Below are 19,748 nucleotides of genomic sequence, written 5' to 3'. Positions count from 1 at the left end.
TCCTCCTGTCAGCAGCGGCAGCCAGCATCCGTGTGATGATACGCGTGAGTGCAGCCTGCTACCGCACTCACGTCTCTCCCCTTCGCCCCCTGGAGCTGGCCGGCCAATAGACAGGGAGGCTCTGCTCCATGCCTCTCCTCCTCTAACCAGCCATAGACGCAGTGTTTACTGCGTGTAGCCCCCCTAACCCCGCCCACCGCCAGTCATGCCTGGAGTAACGTAGATGCCAGGCTGGATGTTGCTGACCTCTCTGGCCCCTTACTTTAGGAGATGGCCAGTCTGTGCCCCCCTGCATACCCCGATGGACAGCAGAGCGGGGGAGAGAAGGGAGAGAAGAGAGAGCGAGCCAGCTTCAGCCAGAGGGACAAGAAGGGCAGAAGCACTAGCGCAGCAGTGTTATCTGACAGGACGGACAGAGCTGTGTGAGGCAGCCCCCCCTCTCCCCCTGACAACAGGAGCAGAGACACAGACACACTGAAGAAGGTAATAGCTGGCAGCTGCTGTAAAGTTTGTGTGTCTGGTTGCTCTGTGTGATTTCCCTCCTGGAATCTGTTCCCATACACTCCATCTCCCTCCCCCTCTCTCCCGCCCTCCTCTTGTATTCCCCAAGTGCTTCAACATTCCCCTATAAAACAGGACCACCTGTGGTGAGACACATCTGTCTCTCACTCATTACATCTCCTCCATTTTCCAACATCTCTCCCTCCTATCTACTTATTTTCTTTCCCACTCTCCCTTTCCTGTACCCAGGGGTGCCTGTGAAACTCTGCCCACATTGCGATTAATTTCTGGTGAAAAGCTGCGCTCATTACGATTATTTTTTGGTGAAAAATTGCCACATTACGATTGTTTTATGGTGAAACATTGCTGCATTACGATTATTTTATGGTGAAACATTGCTGCTTTACGATTATTTTATGGTGAAACATTGCTGCATTACGATTATTTTATGGTAAAACATTGCTGCATTACGATTATTTTATGGTAAAACTTTGCCACATTACGATTGTTTTATGGTGAAACATTGCTGCATTACAATTATTTTATGGTGAAACATTGCCACATTACGATAATTTTCTGGAGAAACATTGGCGCATTACGATTATTTTCTGGTGAAAGATTGCTGCATTACGATTATTTTCTGGTGCTAGATTGATGCATTACGATTATTTTCTGGCAATAGGTTGCTGCATTACGATTATTTTCTAGCAATAGATTGCCTGCATTACGATTATTTTCTGGCGATAGATTGCTGCATCACGATTATTTTATGGTGAAAGATTGCTGCATTATGATTATTTGCTGCATTACGATTATTTTATGGTGAAAAATTGCCACATTACGATTGTTTTATGGTGAAACATTGCTGCGTTACGATTATTTTATGGTAAAACATTGCCACATTACGATAATTTTCTGGAGAAACATTGGTGCATTACGATTATTTTCTGGTGATAGATTGCTGCATTACAATTATTTTCTGGCGATAGATTGCTGCATTACGATTATTTTCTGGCGATAGATTGTTGCATTACGATTATTTTCTGGTGAAAGATTGCTGTATTACCATTATTTTTTTGGGTGAAAGATTGCTGCATTACGATTATTTGCTGCATTACGATTATTTCATGGGGAAACATTGCTGTATTACGATTATTTGATGGTGATAAATTGCTGCATTACGATTATTTTCTGGTGAAAGATTGCTGTATTACGATTATTTTATGGTAAAACAATGCTGCATTACGATTATTTTAGGGTGAAACAATGCTGCATTACTATTATTGTATGGTAAAACAATGCTGCATTACGATTATTTTATGGTAAAACAATACTGCATTACGATTATTTTATGGTAAAACAATGCTGCATTACGATTATTTTATGGTAAAACAATGCTGCATTACGATTATTTTAGGGTGAAACAATGCTGCATTACGATTATTTTATGGTAAAACATTGCTGCATTACGATTATTTTCATTTGGGGGGGGGGGGGGGGGGGGCGCCACAGGTTTTCTCGCCTGGAGTGACATAATGGCTAGAGGCGCCCCTGGTATCTATAGAAGTGATTATTATGAGCACAGGACCAATAGAGAGCTAATACTGCAGTTGAGGCAGGGCCCTTCAACCTCTGCAACTCCTATTGCTACGCCCCTGATAATAATAACAACAGTAAGAAAAATGTAGTCGCAGAGTGCAGGTGATTCCACAAACAGAGGCTGCAGTTAGCCTATTCACCACTAGATGGCGATCTTACACACAGGAAGTGATGTAATAGCAGGAAAAGCAGTTGCAGCAAGTGGAGAAAACACACGGCCGAAAGAGGTAATTGTGTGACTCTTGTTATATATTTGGGAGAGCAAAGGGGAGGGGGACATACTTGTTATATATTGGGCAGAGCAGAGGTCGGGGGGACATACTTGTTATATACTGGGCAGAGCAGAGGTCGGGTGGACATGCTTGTAATATATTGGGCAGAGCAGAGGTCGGGTGGACATGCTTGTTATATATTGGGCAGAGCAGAGGTCGGGGTGGACATACTTGTTATATATTGTGCAGAGCAGAGGTCGGGGTGGACATACTTGTTATATATTGGGCAGAGCAGAGGTCAGGGTGGACATCAGAGCCGGGACAAGGTCCTCCAGCACCCAAGGCTGAGACACCAAAGTGCGCCCCTCCATCCCTCCCACCCCAGCCGTCACATACTGACTGCTATTAGACTAAGAGGCGCCACAGGGCCCACAACCTCCCCAACACCTTAATATCTAGTTATCTGGCTTGCAGTCACTGCCATGTATCCCCTTTTCTTTTTTATTTCTGCTTCAAACACAATTAGGAATGACAGCTGAATGAATTCTGCGCCCCCTCCTACACTGCGCCCTGAGGCTGGAGCCTCTCCAGCCTATGCCTCGGCCCGGCCCTGGTGGACATACTTGTTATATATTGAGCAGAGCAGAGGTCGGGTGGACATGCTTGTTATATATTGGGCAGAGCAGAGGTCGGGGGGACATACTTGTTATATACTGGGCAGAGCAGAGGTCGGGTGGACATGCTTGTTATATATTGGGCAGAGCAGAGGTCGGGGTGGACATACTTGTTATATATTGTGCAGAGCAGAGGTCGGGGTGGACATACTTGTTATATATTGGGCAGAGCAGAGGTCAGGGTGGACATACTTGTTATATATTGAGCAGAGCAGAGGTCGGGTGGACATACTTGTTATATATTGGGCAGGGCAGAGGTCAGGGTGGACATACTTGTTATATATTGGGCACAGCAGAGGTCGGGATGGACATACTTGTTATATATTGGGCAGAGCAGAGGTCGGGGTGAACATACTTGTTATATACTGGGCAGAGCAGAGGTCGGGGTGGACATACTTGTTATATATTGGGCAGGGCAGAGGTCGGGGTGGACATGCATGTTATATATTGGGCAGAGCAGAGGTCGGGGTGGACATACTTGTTATATATTGGGCAGAGCAGAAGTCGGGGTGGACATGCTTGTTATATATTGGGCAGAGCAGAGGTCGGGGTGGACATGCTTGTTATATATTGGGCAGAGCAGAGGTCGGGGTGGATATACTTGTTATATATTGGGCAGAGCAGAGGTCGGGGTGGACATACTTGTTATATATTGGGCAGAGCAGAGGTCGGGGTGGACATACTTGATATATATTGGGCAGAGCAGAGGTCAGAGTGGACATACTTGCTATATATTGGGCAGAGCAGAGGTCGGGGTGGACATACTTGTTATATATTGGGCACAGCAGAGGTCAGGGTGGACATACTTGTTATATATTGGGCAGAGCAGAGGTCGGGGTGGACATACTTGTTATATATTGGGCAGAGCAGAGGTCGGGGTGGATATACTTGTTATATATTGGGCAGAGCAGAGGTCAGAGTGGACATACTTGCTATATATTGGGCAGAGCAGAGGTCGGGGTGGACATACTTGTTATATATTGGGCACAGCAGAGGTCAGGGTGGACATACTTGTTATATATTGGGCAGAGCAGAGGTCGGGGTGGACATACTTGTTATATATTGGGCAGAGCAGAGGTCAGGGTGGACATACTTGTTATATATTGGGCAGAGCAGAGGTCGGGGTGACATACTTGTTATATATTGGGCACAGCGGAGGTCGGGGTGGACATACTTGTTATATATTGGGCAGAGCAGAGGTCGGGGTGGGCATACTTTGTTACAGAGGAGGTCAGTGTGGAGCTGTGACTGGCCGATCTTGTATGCCATGGAATACTGAGGCCATAAGAGCCTCTTGGAGCAGCTACCACCTCCAGCTGGTGCCTCACACATATGCACACGTATTATCCTAGCTGTGGATTTCTATTACTTCTTATGCTATAAATCATGCATCTAAATTCACCTATTATCATCTGTGTTTATTACTGCAGTCACAGGAGTTCTTATGTCCCGAGTGGGAAAGGTTGGAGTCTGCACATAGATGATGACTGGTTGCTTACAGCTAGAGCGTGGAGCCAGGTGACAAGGGGCATGGCTGGTAGTAGAGGCAGATAAAATGGAGTCTGCAGCTGGAGAGGGGTTGGGTGGCCTCTGCTGCTTTGGTCCTGGTATTGGCACTGTCCCAGCTGGGAGGTTTGTTGCTATGGCTCTTGGAGGGTTTGGGGTTAGTAGGTGATGGACAGGTGGGCACAGGTATGGTCAGGATACGGAGCTGCAGTCCCATCTGTCTAGTTCATCAGGTGCCAGAGCCATAAGTAATGATAATTTATAGCTAATTAGCTGCAGGCCTCTGCTCCTATCTCCCTCTGTCTCCAGCTGTTCTCTCCTCACACCCTCTTCAATCTACCACTGCAGGCACTGCTGTAACCTCCCAGAAATGTGTGCATGGAGAGCAGGAGAGAAGCACCAGATGATGAGCAAGGCACACTGGAAGAGAGGACTGTGGTACTGAATGTGCAGGATACCACAGCTTATGGGATATTATCACCCGCTAGCAAATGATGATCTTTTCTGTGCTCTGTTTATTACTGCTAATATCTTACAGATATAATCTGTTATCCTTTTCAGAACTGAGATCTGAGCTCAAATAACAAAAGACGGTTATGAGGGGTGATTATCTATCGAGGAGGGTGACATGATGAGGATAATCAAAGAGGAAGAAGAGACGTATGTGAGGAGTGATCAGCAGTCTATGGAGGAGGGCGACATGATGGGGACAATTAAAAAGGAACAAGAAGAGATGTATGTGAGGAGTGATCAGCTTTCAATGGAGGAGGGTGATGTGATGAGGACAATTAAAAAGGAAGAAGAGGAGACTTATGTAAGGAGTGATCAGCAGTCTATGGAGGAGGGTGACATGATGGGGACAATTAAAGAGGAAGAAGAAGAGACGTATGTGAGGAGTGATCAGCAGTCCAGGGATGGAGGTTTAATAATAAGAGTAATTAAAGAAGAAGAAGAAGAAGAGACGTATTTGAGGAATGATCAGCGTTCTGCAGAGGAGGGTGACATGATGGGGACAACTATAGAGGAGGACCCTCTTACAAAAAGCGAAACAGGTGAATAATCAACATTAACCACTTAATGACAACTGGACATTTATAAACATCCAGTGTATTTGCGGAGAGTGCACCATCAGTTTGTTACTAAATGAGGCACATATGGTATCATTTTTAACGAGTTGTAGAATACATTTTGGTGTATCTTAAAGTTTGGACACACATCACATAAAAAATAGGTACGGGCGAACTCAATCCAACATAAAAAAAGTCATTTTCTAAATTATGATCAAATTTGGGAATGTTTTAGCAAAACTACAAGAGACATATGTAGTAACATTTTAACCGTGATAAGTAGTAGAATAGAGTTGAGAAAGTTTTAGGGTTGAGACCCATGTCTTGTGTATTCTTTTTAGTCACAAACTGAATCAAAGGCAATTACATTTTTGCATATGCTGTACCAAAATAAAAGACTTGTAAAATGAAAACAAAAGTGATAGAATATGAAGAAACAACATATTGTTACCCTAGAAACTTGGGTTTTTAAATATGTATGCCATGAGGGTATATTACTATTATTTCTGCAAATAAGGTATTATGTCATCAATAGTGTACAATGAGAAAATAAAAAACAGAAAAAAGACACCTTTGTTTTCAAATACAATATTGTCACCATACATTGTGCTAGGAACATAATCTAAACGTTGTTATAACCAGGATGAATAAGCAGATAAAATTAGTGGGTTTCATTTATAGTTAGCACTGTTTATTGTAAATCTATAATGGATGTAAATGGAGAAATAGTGTGTTTTTAAGTTTTTTTCCCTCTATTTTTCCTTTAAAATGAATTGAAAATAAGGTAATTACTAAACAAAATTATCATACACTAAAAGCCTAATTTGTCCTGAAAAATAAACCAATATGTATGTCATTTAGGTGTGATTAGTAGTAATAAAGTTATTGGCGAATGAATGGGAGCAGTGCTGATATGTGAAAATTCATTTGGTCCTGAAGTGGTTAAAAACTGAATATCTCTAGTTCTTATGACTATCACTGCTCACTCACTGACCATATTAGGGGTTATGCTATGTACTCCCGTTAGATTATGAATAGGGATCTGAGCAATTGGGCCTCTGCCACGCTACAGACTGTTTGGAGTTTCTCTGTGTATTGCCTGATGAAGCTGGACTGTACCTGCAAAATGCGTTGCAAAGAGGAGTATTTTTTATAATAAATGTTATTCTTTAGTATTTTAGTAAGGGTGTGTGTTTAGCTTCTAAGGGCAACAATGGTTAATTTGCATATATTCAGCAGTGATGCATTGTGGGAGACCTCTCAAGCTCACTCCAACCTGAATTATCTTGCTTTCTCTTTTAAGAAGGCAAACTTTTGTTTTGCTTATCTCAAAAAGTAGGTCGTTCACCATGCAGTTTATGGGGAAAGGGGGTCTTCTATTTGGCAAATGATCAGAAACAGTTCTATCTAGATCTATGGATAGGAGAGAAAAAAAATCTCAGTTAAAAGAAAGAAACTTCCCGCCAGAAAGTTCTTTCGAGGGAGAGGATTTTCGCAACTTAGAGGCAACGGTCAGGACGCTGATTGTAGGGGCTCATTCTTCAGAGGCAGAGGTAGAGGGAGTAGAGATAATTCCAAAACCCTTACCCCTGGCAATAAAGACAACCAGTGACAAAGTAGACGGGGTGGGGGGAAGATTGGTTCATTTTCTCCCTCAGTGGAAGGACATTTCCCAGAGCAGTTACATTCTGAAGCTTATAGAACTTGGGTACAAGCTACAGTTCAAAGCCCTTCCCCCCACCAAGTTCTATCTTATAAGATCTCCCAGAGATCCAAACAAAGTGCAAGCTTTAAGGCAGGCTGTTACTTCCTTAATAGAGCAAACGTCATTTGTCGCGTCCCGCCTGAATAAAGGGCAGGGGGGTTTAACTCCCACATTTTTGTTGTTCTGATACCCTCGGGAAAATATCAGTTGATAATAAATTAAAGTCAGTTAAATGCTTTCTTGAAGGAGAAAAAGTTCAAGATGGAAAGCATTTACTCGGTAAGGAATCTTTTGTTTCCTCTGGCTTGGATGGCAACAATAGACTTGCAAGATGCTTATCTTCATGTGCCCATTCATTCAGAGCATCACAAATTCCTAAGGTTCGTACTGAAGTTCGGCGACACATTTTGCCATTACCAGTTTCTGGCGCTGCCTTTCGGCTTGGCAGCCTCCCCTGGAAATTTTACGAAAGTCGTAAAGTCGTAGTCGAAAGTACTAGCCTACCTTGACTTGAGAAATATAAAAGTCGTCCCATACTTAGACGATTTTCTGATTTTGGCGCCATCAGTTCAGGATTTAGAGAGAGATCTAAATACCTGCTTACAAGTTCTAAAGTTCCTCGGTTGGAAGATAAGTTGGGAAAAGTCCAACCTCATTCCTTCCCAGAGGACAATGTTATATTTTGGATACAATAAACAAAAATATCGTTCTACCCCTGGAAAAGATAGACAACATTTCCAGAAAGATTTCTGCGGTATTAACGCAGTCAGAGGTCTCGCTAAGGGAAGTTATGTCTCTCCTGCGTTTCGATGTCTTTCACCATCCCAGCAGTTCCAATGGAACCAGTGCATGTGGGATCAATAGAGAGTTCTAGGTCAGAAGGTCAAAGATTCTCTCCTTTGGTGGCTGGATCCTCAAAACCTGTCTCAAGGGCGCCCTTGGGTTCAGGATCAAGTGGTTCGAGTTACTACAGACGCCTGTGCTTGGGGTTGGGGAGCCCACTCAACAAATCTGCAGATCCAGTGGAAATAGCCAAAAGAGTATAACATAAAAATCCTCAAACGTCAGAGAATTAGTAGTGGTAAAGGAGACTCTACTAAGGTTGTCAGATCAGATCTCAGGTCTTCACGTAAACATTTTATCAGACAACAGGGTGATAGTTTCCTATATAAACAAACAGGGACGCACCAAGGTTCCAGACCTACTTTTTCTATCCTTGGAAATTATGGATTGGGCAGGAAAGCATCTGAAGTCACTTTCAGCTACCCATATAAAGGAGACTTTGAACAGAATAGCAGACAGACTCAGCAGGAGTCCAATCATAGAAGCAGAGTGGGAGTTATGTCAGGAGTCCTTCCAGCTCATAACTCAAAAGTGGGGAATTCCCAAACTTGGATCTTGTCGCCTTTCCAGGGAACGAGAAGGTGCCAGACTTTTGCTCGCTTCACGTGTCTTTGCCAATGCACAGGTTAGACGCCCTTTGGATACCCTGGGGGGAGGGGTTAGTATATGCCTTCCCACCATTCAAACTTCTTTCCAAATTCGCCAGGAAAATCCAATAAGAGAGGACCACAGTAATACTGATCACCCCCTGGTGGCCGAAAAGGTCATGGTTTCCTATAGTCAGATCCCTTTTCCTGCAGGACCCATTTGTTCTACCAGTGGGGGAAGATCTGCTCTCGCAGAAAGGAATTTGTCATCCCATTCCACAAGTTCTAAAGTTAACAGCTTGGATCCTGAAAAGCCGTTACTAATTAAAGGAAACCAGAGATGAACGCTTTGGCACAAAATAAATATATCCCCCGATAGATTTTACAAAATAAATACTATACCTGGTATTTTCGCTGCTTTGGAGTGCGTTTTTTTGTTTTGTAAGTGTGTTTTTACTAAAACTCCATGCAAAACACAGCTCATCAGAAAAATATATTATTTAGTGGACTGTGTCACCATTTCTAATAAAAACCTCTTGTGACTAACAAATCTAGATTAAAAAAAGACATGCATAGCTCCTTCCTCTGCATCAGCAGCTTCTCCCATCTCATCACAGGTCTCGGTGATGCTGCAATTATACAGAACAGGAAAGCAGAGCCAGAAGGGGGCAGGCTTGGGCTTGAAAAGACATCAGAGAAGACAGACTTGGCTATAATGATTCCTGAGCAAAGCCAGACTGAATGCTCAGTCGGGGATTTTCTCCACCCTTTCACCAATAACTTAATTACTACTAATCACTGAAAAATGATCTATATCTTGTTTTTCTCGCCACCAATTAGGCTTTCTTTGGGAGGTACAGCATGCTAAGAAATATTTTATCCTAAATGCATTTTAACATGAATAATAAGACAAAAATTGAAAAAATGCATTATTTCTCAGGGGGGTCCTCCTGAATGGCCTCTCCTATACCCTCCCTTTATATCTTGGGAGATAGTTGTAATTTGCACCTTTTTTCTTTTATGACGCACCCTAGGTGAGTACTCTGTGATAACTGAGGGCTTCGAGGAGGTGCACACTACTTATGGGGTATCTGATTTATCATGCAAATATGCTGGTGGTCTGTGTTTCCGTGGATGAGGTGCTGGTGGACTTTCAACCTATCCGCCGTCCTGGAGGACTCCCAGAAATCCCAATTACCAATAAGTCTAACGGGATTTTTTTTTATTGTATTTGGTCTGTATTGTGTACTGGTCTGTAATAAGCTGATAATGGTCACTGCACATTACTGTACACAGATTGGTCACAGTAGGAGTGACTTAGTGTTACTGGCCTGTAATAAGCTGATAATGGTCACTGCACATTACTGTACACAGATTGGTCACAGTAGGGGGTGACATAGTGTTACCGGCCTGTAATAAGCTGATAATGGTCACTGCACATTACTGTACACAGATTGGTCACAGTAGGGGTGACTTAGTGTTACCGGCCTGTAATAAGCTGATAATAGTCACTGTACATTACTGTACACAGATTGGTCACAGTAGGGGTGACTTAGTGTTACTGGCCTGTAATAAGCTGATAATGGCCACTGTACATTACTGTACACAGATTGGTCACAGTAGGGGTGACTTAGTGTTACCGGCCTGTAATAAGCTGATAATGGTCACTGTACATTACTGTACAGAGAGTGGTCACAGTAGGGGTGACTTAGTGTTACCGGCCTGATTTAAGCTGATAATGGTCACTGTACATTACTGTACACAGATTGGTCACAGTAGGGGTGACTTAGTGTTACTGGCCTGTAATAAGCTGATAATGGTCACTGTACATTACTGTACACAGATTGGTCACAGTAGGGGTGACTTAGTGTTACTGGCCTGTAATAAGCTGATAATGGACACTGTACATTACTGTACACAGATTGGTCACAGTAGGAGTGACTTAGTGTTACTGGCCTGTAATGAGCTGATAATGGTTGTGACGAATCGACGTTTATTCGTCCTAAAAAAGTAGTTAGAGCCTTATAAAATATTCCCTGTTGCCACTATTAAAAAAAAATGACAGCAGATAGGGAAAGGCTTGGTTTATAAAAAGATCAGGGAAGCCTGGGGTTAACAGTTCCTCTCCCTGGTCAAATGTAGCAAATGCTCTTATTACCTAGTTTTTTCGCACCTCCGTGTGACAAAGGGTCCTGGGCATTCAGGGACCCCCAACCAGGCAGAAAGAGGGAAATCTCACACCTCCACTGCCTAACCCCGACTTGGTGGCTCCTCAGCTCCGTACATGAAAAGAGCAGCCACAGGAGGTCCTGCTAACATCCTGCAGAAGCCACTTAGAGACTACAGCTGGCTTTCTCAATGACCTCAGGAATCCCAATATTCATATGTTCTCCATATTTCCTTCATAATTCCTGGCATAGCAGATCTCCCTGCCCATGACATCTGCACAGGTTATGGGATTCCACAGGTAATGTGACAATCCAGCCCCGCGATCCCGTCGAGATCTGCTCCCGTTAGCGTACCCAGGAAGTACGGGCGCAGACGGACAACGAGACCGGTTGCTGGATCGTCAGAGGGAAGAAAGAAAAGGGCGACAGAGCATGCCAATCCCGTCTAATCTGCTCCCGTTAGCATACGCAGGAAGTACGGTGAACAGACTGACAATAAAGATTGGTCGCGCAGCTGCCGACAATATATAATGGGACAATCACTCACCAATCCCGTATTACTAGGCCACTGTTGCCATACAGGTCTCATGCACTAGAGACTGCTGGAGGCAAATTCACTGTGTGCGTAGTAAACGGTTAAGATTGGTTGGAGGTGCCCATACATGTACAATTTTGATTGTATATACAATCGGTAAACTAAAAATATCGATTTCGCCCTGGAAATCGGGTAAATAAAGTAAACTGCCACCACTCTCTCAAGTTCAGGGAGGAAAGAGACTCCCGCTATCATAATACGGTAGCCAGCCCAATCACGTTCAACACGCTCAAGTCACCGTTCGGGGAATAGTCACTTCCGACGGCTTAAAGACTGTGAGCAATGTGACGTTAAAGAAAGGTTGCTGGGTCCCTATATGATGCAATCTCGAATTGTATTTACAATCGAGGAACGAAAGTTATCGATTTCGCACAGGAAATCTGGTACTAGCTAATCCTAGAAGGAAGAAACGGTTATTTACAACCTAGCTAGCAAATCAACAATTTATAAGCAAATCATAAAACAATGCGGTAGTATGACTGACTCTTCAGAGGGCAGATTCGTTATAGCAGCAATCAGATGACCAGAAAAGGCACACAACTGAACGATAAAATCGTTAGTTTATTTCTAAACTACATACACACAGCTTATTTTAGAACAGATTGATTGGACAGAGAGAAGAGAGGAAGAGAAACAGAATGTCTGAATATACAGTTTAAATACCGTTATTGGTAGTCCATGCGGCAATCACAAGTCTTTGGCGAAAGTCCCAAAATGGCGGTTGCCATGCGGCCAACAGGCCTTTGTTAGGAAGTTCAAAGATGGAGGTTTTGGCCCGCGTCCCTGCGGGCTGCCAGGATGTTACTAGGCATCAGATTGAAGGTAAAAAAGGACGCAGAGCTTTCTGGGATCTGTCTGGTTATAGCCCCCACTCCAGCAAGGAGGGGTTAGGGGGCGTGGATCACACACCTCTTTGGAACAGGAGGTCTCTGCCACTCTGATAGAGGCAAGAATTTACCTGAACCATGATAAGTGTGCTCAAGTTATGTTAAATCTAGTAACATTTTTAGGTTTGTCAGAATTTATCAAGAACGTTGATACCAAACTTGGGGGATCAGACCCCTGGGGTATTAGAGGGTTATTTTAAAACAATCTTACGCTAGATCTGGCAGTCCGATTGGTCCGTAAACCTGTCAGAACCAGCGCCCTGTGGAATCCCATAACCTGTGCAGATGTCATGGGCAGGGAGATCTGCTATGCCAGGAATTATGAAGGAAATATGGAGAACATATGAATATTGGGATTCCTGAGGTCATTGAGAAAGCCAGCTGTAGTCTCTAAGTGGCTTCTGCAGGATGTTAGCAGGACCTCCTGTGGCTGCTCTTTTCATGTACGGAGCTGAGGAGCCACCAAGTCGGGGTTAGGCAGTGGAGGTGTGAGATTTCCCTCTTTCTGCCTGGTTGGGGGTCCCTGAATGCCCAGGACCCTTTGTCACACGGAGGTGCGAAAAAACTAGGTAATAAGAGCATTTGCTACATTTGACCAGGGAGAGGAACTGTTAACCCCAGGCTTCCCTGGTCTTTTTATAAACCAAGCCTTTCCCTATCTGCTGTCATTTTTTTTTAATAGTGGCAACAGGGAATATTTTATAAGGCTCTAACTACTTTTTTAGGACGAATAAACGTTGATTCGTCACAATGGTCACTATACATTACTGTACAGAGAGTGGTCACAGTAGGGGTGACTTAGTGTTACCGGCCTGATTTAAGCTGATAATGGTCACTGTACATCACTGTACACAGATTGGTCACAGTAGGGGTGACTTAGTATTACCGGCCTGTAATAAGCTGATAATGGTCACTGTACATTACTGTACACAGATTGGTCACAGTAGGGGTGACTTAGTGTTACCGGCCTGTAATAAGCTGATAATGGTCACAGTGCATTACTGTACACAGATTGGTCACAGTAGGGGTGACTTAGGCTCAACACACACCATACAATCTAGGTTGTTCAATCTTACCACTTTCATGTAGTATAAGAGCTTATCCAATCAATCATTCAAGGTATTTTCAATCTGTTAGCCCTTATACTACATAGATTTGGTAAATCTGTCCAACCAAGATTGTATGGTGTGTGTTGAGCTTTAGTGTTACTGGCCTGTAATAAGCTGATAATGGTCACTGTACATTACTGTACACAGATTGGTCACAGTAGGGGGTGACTTAGTGTTACCAGCCTGTAATAAGCTGATAATGGTCACTGTACATTACTGTACACAGATTGGTCACAGTAGGGGGTGACTTAGTGTTACCGGCCTGTAATAAGCAGATAATGGTCACTGTACATTACTGTACACAGATTGGTCACAGCAGGGGTGACTTAGTGTTACCGGCCTGTAATAAGCTGATAATGGTCACTTTATAGGTGCGCACACACGCACTACTACAGAGAACGACGGGTCCGTCAGACCCTCCCGCTGGGCGTTCGTTCTCCCGACAGTAGTGCATGTGTACAGTCTGTCTGCAGACTGATAAGGCTGTTTCTGTACGATCCGCTCAGCGAATCGATCCGAAACAGCCTTATCAGTCTGCCGAGAGACTGTACACACCCACTACTGTCATGAGAACGAACGCCCAGGGGGAGGGTCTGATGGACCCGTCGTTCTCTGTAGTAGTATGTGTGTATGCACTTTTAATTACTGTACACAGAATGGTCACAGTAGGGGTGACTTAGTGTTACCGGCCTATAATAAGCTGATAATGGTCACTGTACATTACTGTACACAGATTGGTCACAGTAGGGGGGACTTAGTGTTACCGGCCTGTAATAAGCTGATAATGGTCACTGTACATTACTGTACACAGATTGGTCACAGTAGGGGTGACATAGTGTTACTGGCCTGTAATAAGCTGATAATGGTCACTGTACATTACTGTACACAGATTGGTCACAGTGGGGGGGGGGGTGACTTAGTGTTACTGGCCTGTAATAAGCTGATAATGGTCACTGTACATTACTGTACACAGATTGGTCACAGTCAGCTCATCACCCCCCCCCCCCCCCCACCCCCCCAGTGCTTGGTGTCCTGTTACGACCTTGACACAAGATATTCTTATGTGTCAGGAAATGCATTTGGTTCACTGAATTCCAAGCTACATAAAATCAGCATGCAAGCCGAAGTTACAGTCATGTGATTGATTGGCTGCCTGTAATGAGCACAACCTTCTGCAGTTCTCTGTCAGGCTGATAACATGTGATGGTCAGTGAGGGCTGGTTCACACCCGGATGCTTTTGGCAAGCGTCTCAGCGATTTGTTACTGGCCAGCGATCAGCAAATAGCTGGATGTATGCAATTTACATTTTCCTATCTGAGTGTGATCCAGCCCTGACATGCAGAAATCTCTGAGATGGTGCAAATAGTATGCTTATTTTATGCAAATGTATGCAGCTGCTGGTCCATTTCTAATCTGCATACATTTTTCATCAATTTGGAATTCTCAGCCGCTCACTGACCCTCCCTAATGATAATTGCTCCCCCCCTCAGAATTCTTTAACAGTGTTACTTTGATGTTTGTCTATTTGCAGGGTGGAGTCCCGGCATCAGGAACCTTTCAGAGACTCGTCTCTCTGTATCCACAGACTGTACAACGGATGATGATGACACTGGACAAGAGTCTCCTGCAGATATCCTGGCTACCCCAAATATTCCCCCAGACCTGTCTAACCCTGAGGGGCCTCACACCCAGCAGAGCTCTCCCCCTGCTGGAGGGTCTTGTTCCTGTTCCTGGTGTGGGAAATGTTTTGGGCGTAAATCAAATCTCATCATACATGAGAGAACTCACAGTGGTGAGAAGCCCTATTCATGTGCTGAGTGTGGGAAATGTTTTGCACGTAAATCACAGCTTGTCAGACACGAGAGATCTCATACTGGTGAGAAGCCCTATTCATGTGCTGAATGTGAGAAATGTTTTGGATCTAAACCAGACCTTGTCATCCATGAGAGATCTCACACTGGTGAGAAGCCCTATTCATGTGCTGAGTGTGAGAAATGTTTTGCACAGAAAGCACATCTTGTCATTCATGAGAGATCTCACACAGGTGAGAACCCCTATTCGTGTGCTGAATGTGGGAAATGTTTTGTATGGAAATCGGCTCTTGTCAGACATGAGAGAGCTCACTCTGGTGAGAAGCCCTATTCATGTGCTGAGTGTGGGAAATGTTTTTCACACAAATCACAGCTTGTAAGACATGAGAGATCTCACACTGGTGAGAAGCCGTATTCATGTGCTGTATGTGGGAAATGTTTGGTTCGTAAATCACATCTTGTCCCACATGAGAGATCTCACACTGGTGAAAAGCCATATGCATGTTCTGAGTGTGGGAAATGTTTTTCACGTAAATCACAGCTTGTCATACACAAGAGAGCTCACACTGGTGAGAAGCCCTATTCATGTGCTGAGTGTGGGAAAAAGTTTGGAAGTAGGTCACATCTTGTCACACATCAGAGATCTCACACCGGTGTGAAGCCTTATTCATGTGCTGAATGTGGGAAATGCTTTGGGTCTAAATCAAACCTTGCCAAACATGAGAGATTTCACACTGGTGAGAAACCCTATTCATGTGATGAGTGTGGGAAATGTTTTGTACAGAAGTCAGACCTTGTAAAACATGAGAGGTCTCACCCTGGGCAGAAGTCTTATGTGCTGAGTGTGGGAAATGTTGTGGATGTAAATCAGACCTTGTCAACTATGAGAGATCCACACTGGTGAAAAGCCGTACTCCTGTTCTGAGTGTGCAAAATGCTTTGGGCCTTAATCCCATTTTGTCACACATGAGAGATCTCACACCTGTGAGAAGTCTCATTCATGTGCTGAGCAGGGCTGTGGAGTCAGTACAAAACACTTCAACTCCTCTAATTTGCATATTGCAACCTTGTTAATTGAAAATATGTTACATAAAAGGCATCTCATCACTGCCAACGCTTAGGAATTTTAAAGGTCAATTGAAGAGAGAGGGCTATGGAGGTTGCTATATTTATTCCCTTTAAAATAATTCCAGTTAACTGGCTATCCAGCTGATCTTCTGCCTCTAATACTTTAGCCATAGACCCTGAATAAGCATGCAGCAGATCAGGTGTTTCTGACATTATTGTCAGATCTGACAAGATGAGCTGATTGCTTGTTTGTGGGGTTATGCAGACACTGCTACAGCCAAATAGATCAGCAGGACTGCAAAGCTACTTGTATTGTTTAAAAGGAAATAAATATAAATATTCTTCTCAACTGAGTTTTCCTTTAAAGCTATATTAAGATGGCATCTGCTTTTGGTAACAAAAAGCTCCTGGCCAGGAAGCTGACACTTTACCCTGCCAGCCATACCAGCCTGTCATTGCTAACGTGCATGCCTCAGTATGCTGTCTGTATAATAAGATTCAGCGGAGCCCCATATCTGCTGGGTTCCAGCGTGTAGCCCTGACACCTTGCAGAAAAAGGGCTCTACCTTTTCTATATCTGAGATAGAGAAGGTCGGGGCCATTTTCTGCAAGAGGCAGATGTATGCTGCAGAACTCAGCTGATACGGGGTTCCAGTGAGTCTTATTAAACATACAATGTGTTGGGACATTTTAACTTTCAAACATTAGTGTACCTCCGTGTTTTTTTTGGGGGGAGGGATGTTGTACACCAGAGATGCATTTTAACTAAATGTAGGATATTGCTGTAGAGTAGCTGAAAAATAGAAATCAAAACTAGATCTTGGTAAGAGAACTTGTAGAGGGTGCAGACCAGAACAATGAAAATCGATCAGGCCCTAGGCAGTCTGACTGTGGGTATATGTAAAGGTACCCATACACTCATAGATTTCCAACAGATTTCCAGATTTGATCATCAGATTCCTGTCAGATGCCTGTCAGGTCGAATCTGACAGGAATCTATCTGATGTGGGCCACACACTAGGAACACATTTCCAGTAGATTTCTGTATGAAATCTATTGAAACTCCATCAAAATGCAGCACTGCACTATTCAATCTAATTCAACGCTATGGGCTTTGATATGCCACCTGCAGCCGATCGACCTAGATTTTCCATCCTGACTGATCGTGTTAATTGATGGAATTCTGACAAAAATTGATTGATCGGTCAATCAATCATGCTGCCTGTATTGATTTCTAGTAGATTCGATCAGACCAGATGAATCGGCCATATATCGATGGCAGAAATCAATGAGTTTATGGGTACCTTAAGAGTCATGTGCAGGTAATCTGCAGGAGAATGGGGAGATTCTTCTTCTATTACACATTCTTCATGCATGATCTGAACATGGATCAGGCTCCTAGGCAATGTAACTGTGGGTACATGTAAGAGTGCTGTGCAGGTACTCTGCAGGGGAATGAGGCGATTCTTCCTCTGTTACACATTCTTCATGCACAATCTGAACATGGATCAGGCCCTAGGCAATGTAACTGTGGGTACATGTAAGAGTGCTGTGCAGGTACTCTGCAGGGGAATGAGGCGATTCTTCCTCTGTTACACATTCTTCATGCACAATCTGAACATGGATCAGGCCCTAGGCAATGTGACTGTGAGGACATGTAAGAGTGATGTGCAGGTACTCTGCAGGGGAATAAGGAGATTCTTCCTCTATTACACTCTCTTCATGTACAATCTGAACATGGATCAGGCCCTAGGCAATGTAACTGTGGGTACATGTAAGAGTGATGTGCAGGTACTCTGCAGGGGAATGAGGAGATTATTCCTCTATTACACATTCTTCATGCACAATCTGAACCAGGTTTAGGGGTGATAAACAACATCTCTGCGATCAGTGAGCACAATATTCTCAGTGGACTCACAACATCTGTTACTGTTATTACTGTATATATGTTATTTATGATCACTATTATCTAAGAAATAGAACACTTTATCATATTTTCTATTTTATTACAGTTTATATTCATTAGGAGTCGGAGTTGATGCATTTTTCCCGACTTCGACTCCAGGGACCCAAAAAATGCTCCAACTCTTTGACTCCGACTCCACAGTCCTGGTGCTGAGTGTGGGAAAGGTTTTGCAGAGAAATCACAGCTCGTCATTTCTGAGAGATCTCACACTGGGAAGATGTCTTATTCATGTGCTGAGTGTGGGAAATGTCGGTGTAAATGAGACCTTGTCACACATGAGAGAACCACACTGGTGAGAAGCCATATTCATCTGCTGAGTGTGGGAAATGTTTTGGGTGTAAATCTCAATTTGGCCGACATGAGAGATCTCACCACTGCGAGAAGTCTCATTCATGTGCTGAGTGTTGGAAATGTCAATGTATGCCACCGTTTATCAGACAATTCTATTAAGTGTGGGAAATGTCTTGGCCGACATTGTTTGATACACTTTGTCTATTTTTTTGTTCTTCACATGGAAGCATAATTACACAGCATCCAGAGGACTATTTTGTGCTACACAGTGTATTGGTTTGCAAAGTGTTTAAGTCCCTGAACTGAGGTAGCAGGATGAGAAAAAATATGGGCACGTGTAGTACTAAGCTTGCTTAGAACTTGCCTGTATTCAATTTTCCATTAGAAGGGTTGATAAACCACGGTTAATAGCTATGCAAATCCTGAAGAGTAAATAAAAACCAAAACACAAATCTGGCTGAACAAACTCTCTTGTTAAGAAGAGAATGCTGGGAAGTGATTTGTTTTTGTTGGGAGCTGAATGAGCCAGATTTTATGTCACACTGAAATGGCTACTTTGTACATTCACAGTCGGAATTGAACCCCCTTAAATTTAAAACCAGAGTTAGAATCTAGGAAAGTTCTGTATATAACTGTTATTTACCTCTTATTTGTCTTTTTGTGCTTTTACAGAGGCTTGAAACTGTGAAAAAAATGCAATGAAAATAAAGTCAAAATAATAAATGTATCCCTCTTTCCTGAATAAAGAGATCCTTATTTGTGCCCCTATAGATAACTTTTGTTTCCCAGCTCTTTCGGGTACTGTTGCCATGTAGTAGGAAGCTAACTCAGCCAGAGGCATTGTGGGTATTTGTATTATTTGCATATATTGGGAGACCTTAGTGGTGTGCCACTACACCAACAGTTACCATAGATAGATTCAGGAATATATATAGTCATGGACGAAATTGTTGATACCCCAGAAATTTTTCAAGAAAATTAAGTATTTCATTCTCACACAAGTATTGCAGTAACACATGTTTTGCTATACACAAGTTTATTCCCTGTGTGTGTATTGGAACAAAACAAAAAAAGGGAAGAAAAAAGCAAGTTAGACATAATGTCACCCTAAACTCCAAAAATGGGCTGGATAAAATCATTGGCACCCTTAAAGAGACT

The 19,748-nt window shown here is 43.3% G+C and overlaps 1 protein-coding gene across 2 annotated transcripts; it reads left to right on the top strand.

The window, feature by feature from the left end:
* The first annotated feature begins 421 nt into the window (after positions 1-421).
* On the top strand, positions 422-19,317 carry LOC137535415 (oocyte zinc finger protein XlCOF22-like). Of its 2 annotated transcripts, none has more exons than XM_068257251.1 (3): positions 422-483; positions 5,054-5,544; positions 14,986-19,317. In XM_068257251.1, the coding sequence occupies exons 2-3, from the start codon at positions 5,121-5,123 to the stop codon at positions 16,167-16,169; spliced, it is 1,608 nt and encodes a 535-aa protein (XP_068113352.1). In that variant the 5' UTR covers positions 422-483; positions 5,054-5,120; the 3' UTR covers positions 16,170-19,317. The 2 variants fall into 2 exon arrangements, with proteins under 2 accessions (XP_068113352.1, XP_068113351.1); XM_068257250.1 differs by lacking the exon at positions 422-483 and adding an exon at positions 2,259-2,327.
* Positions 19,318-19,748: the final 431 nt, after the last annotated feature.

Source organism: Hyperolius riggenbachi, chromosome 10 (genome assembly GCF_040937935.1).
Source record: "Hyperolius riggenbachi isolate aHypRig1 chromosome 10, aHypRig1.pri, whole genome shotgun sequence".
In the NCBI taxonomy this organism is placed as follows: domain Eukaryota; kingdom Metazoa; phylum Chordata; class Amphibia; order Anura; family Hyperoliidae; genus Hyperolius; species Hyperolius riggenbachi.
Note: the sequence above shows the minus strand (reverse complement) of the source record. Positions and strands in the feature narration are given on the sequence as shown.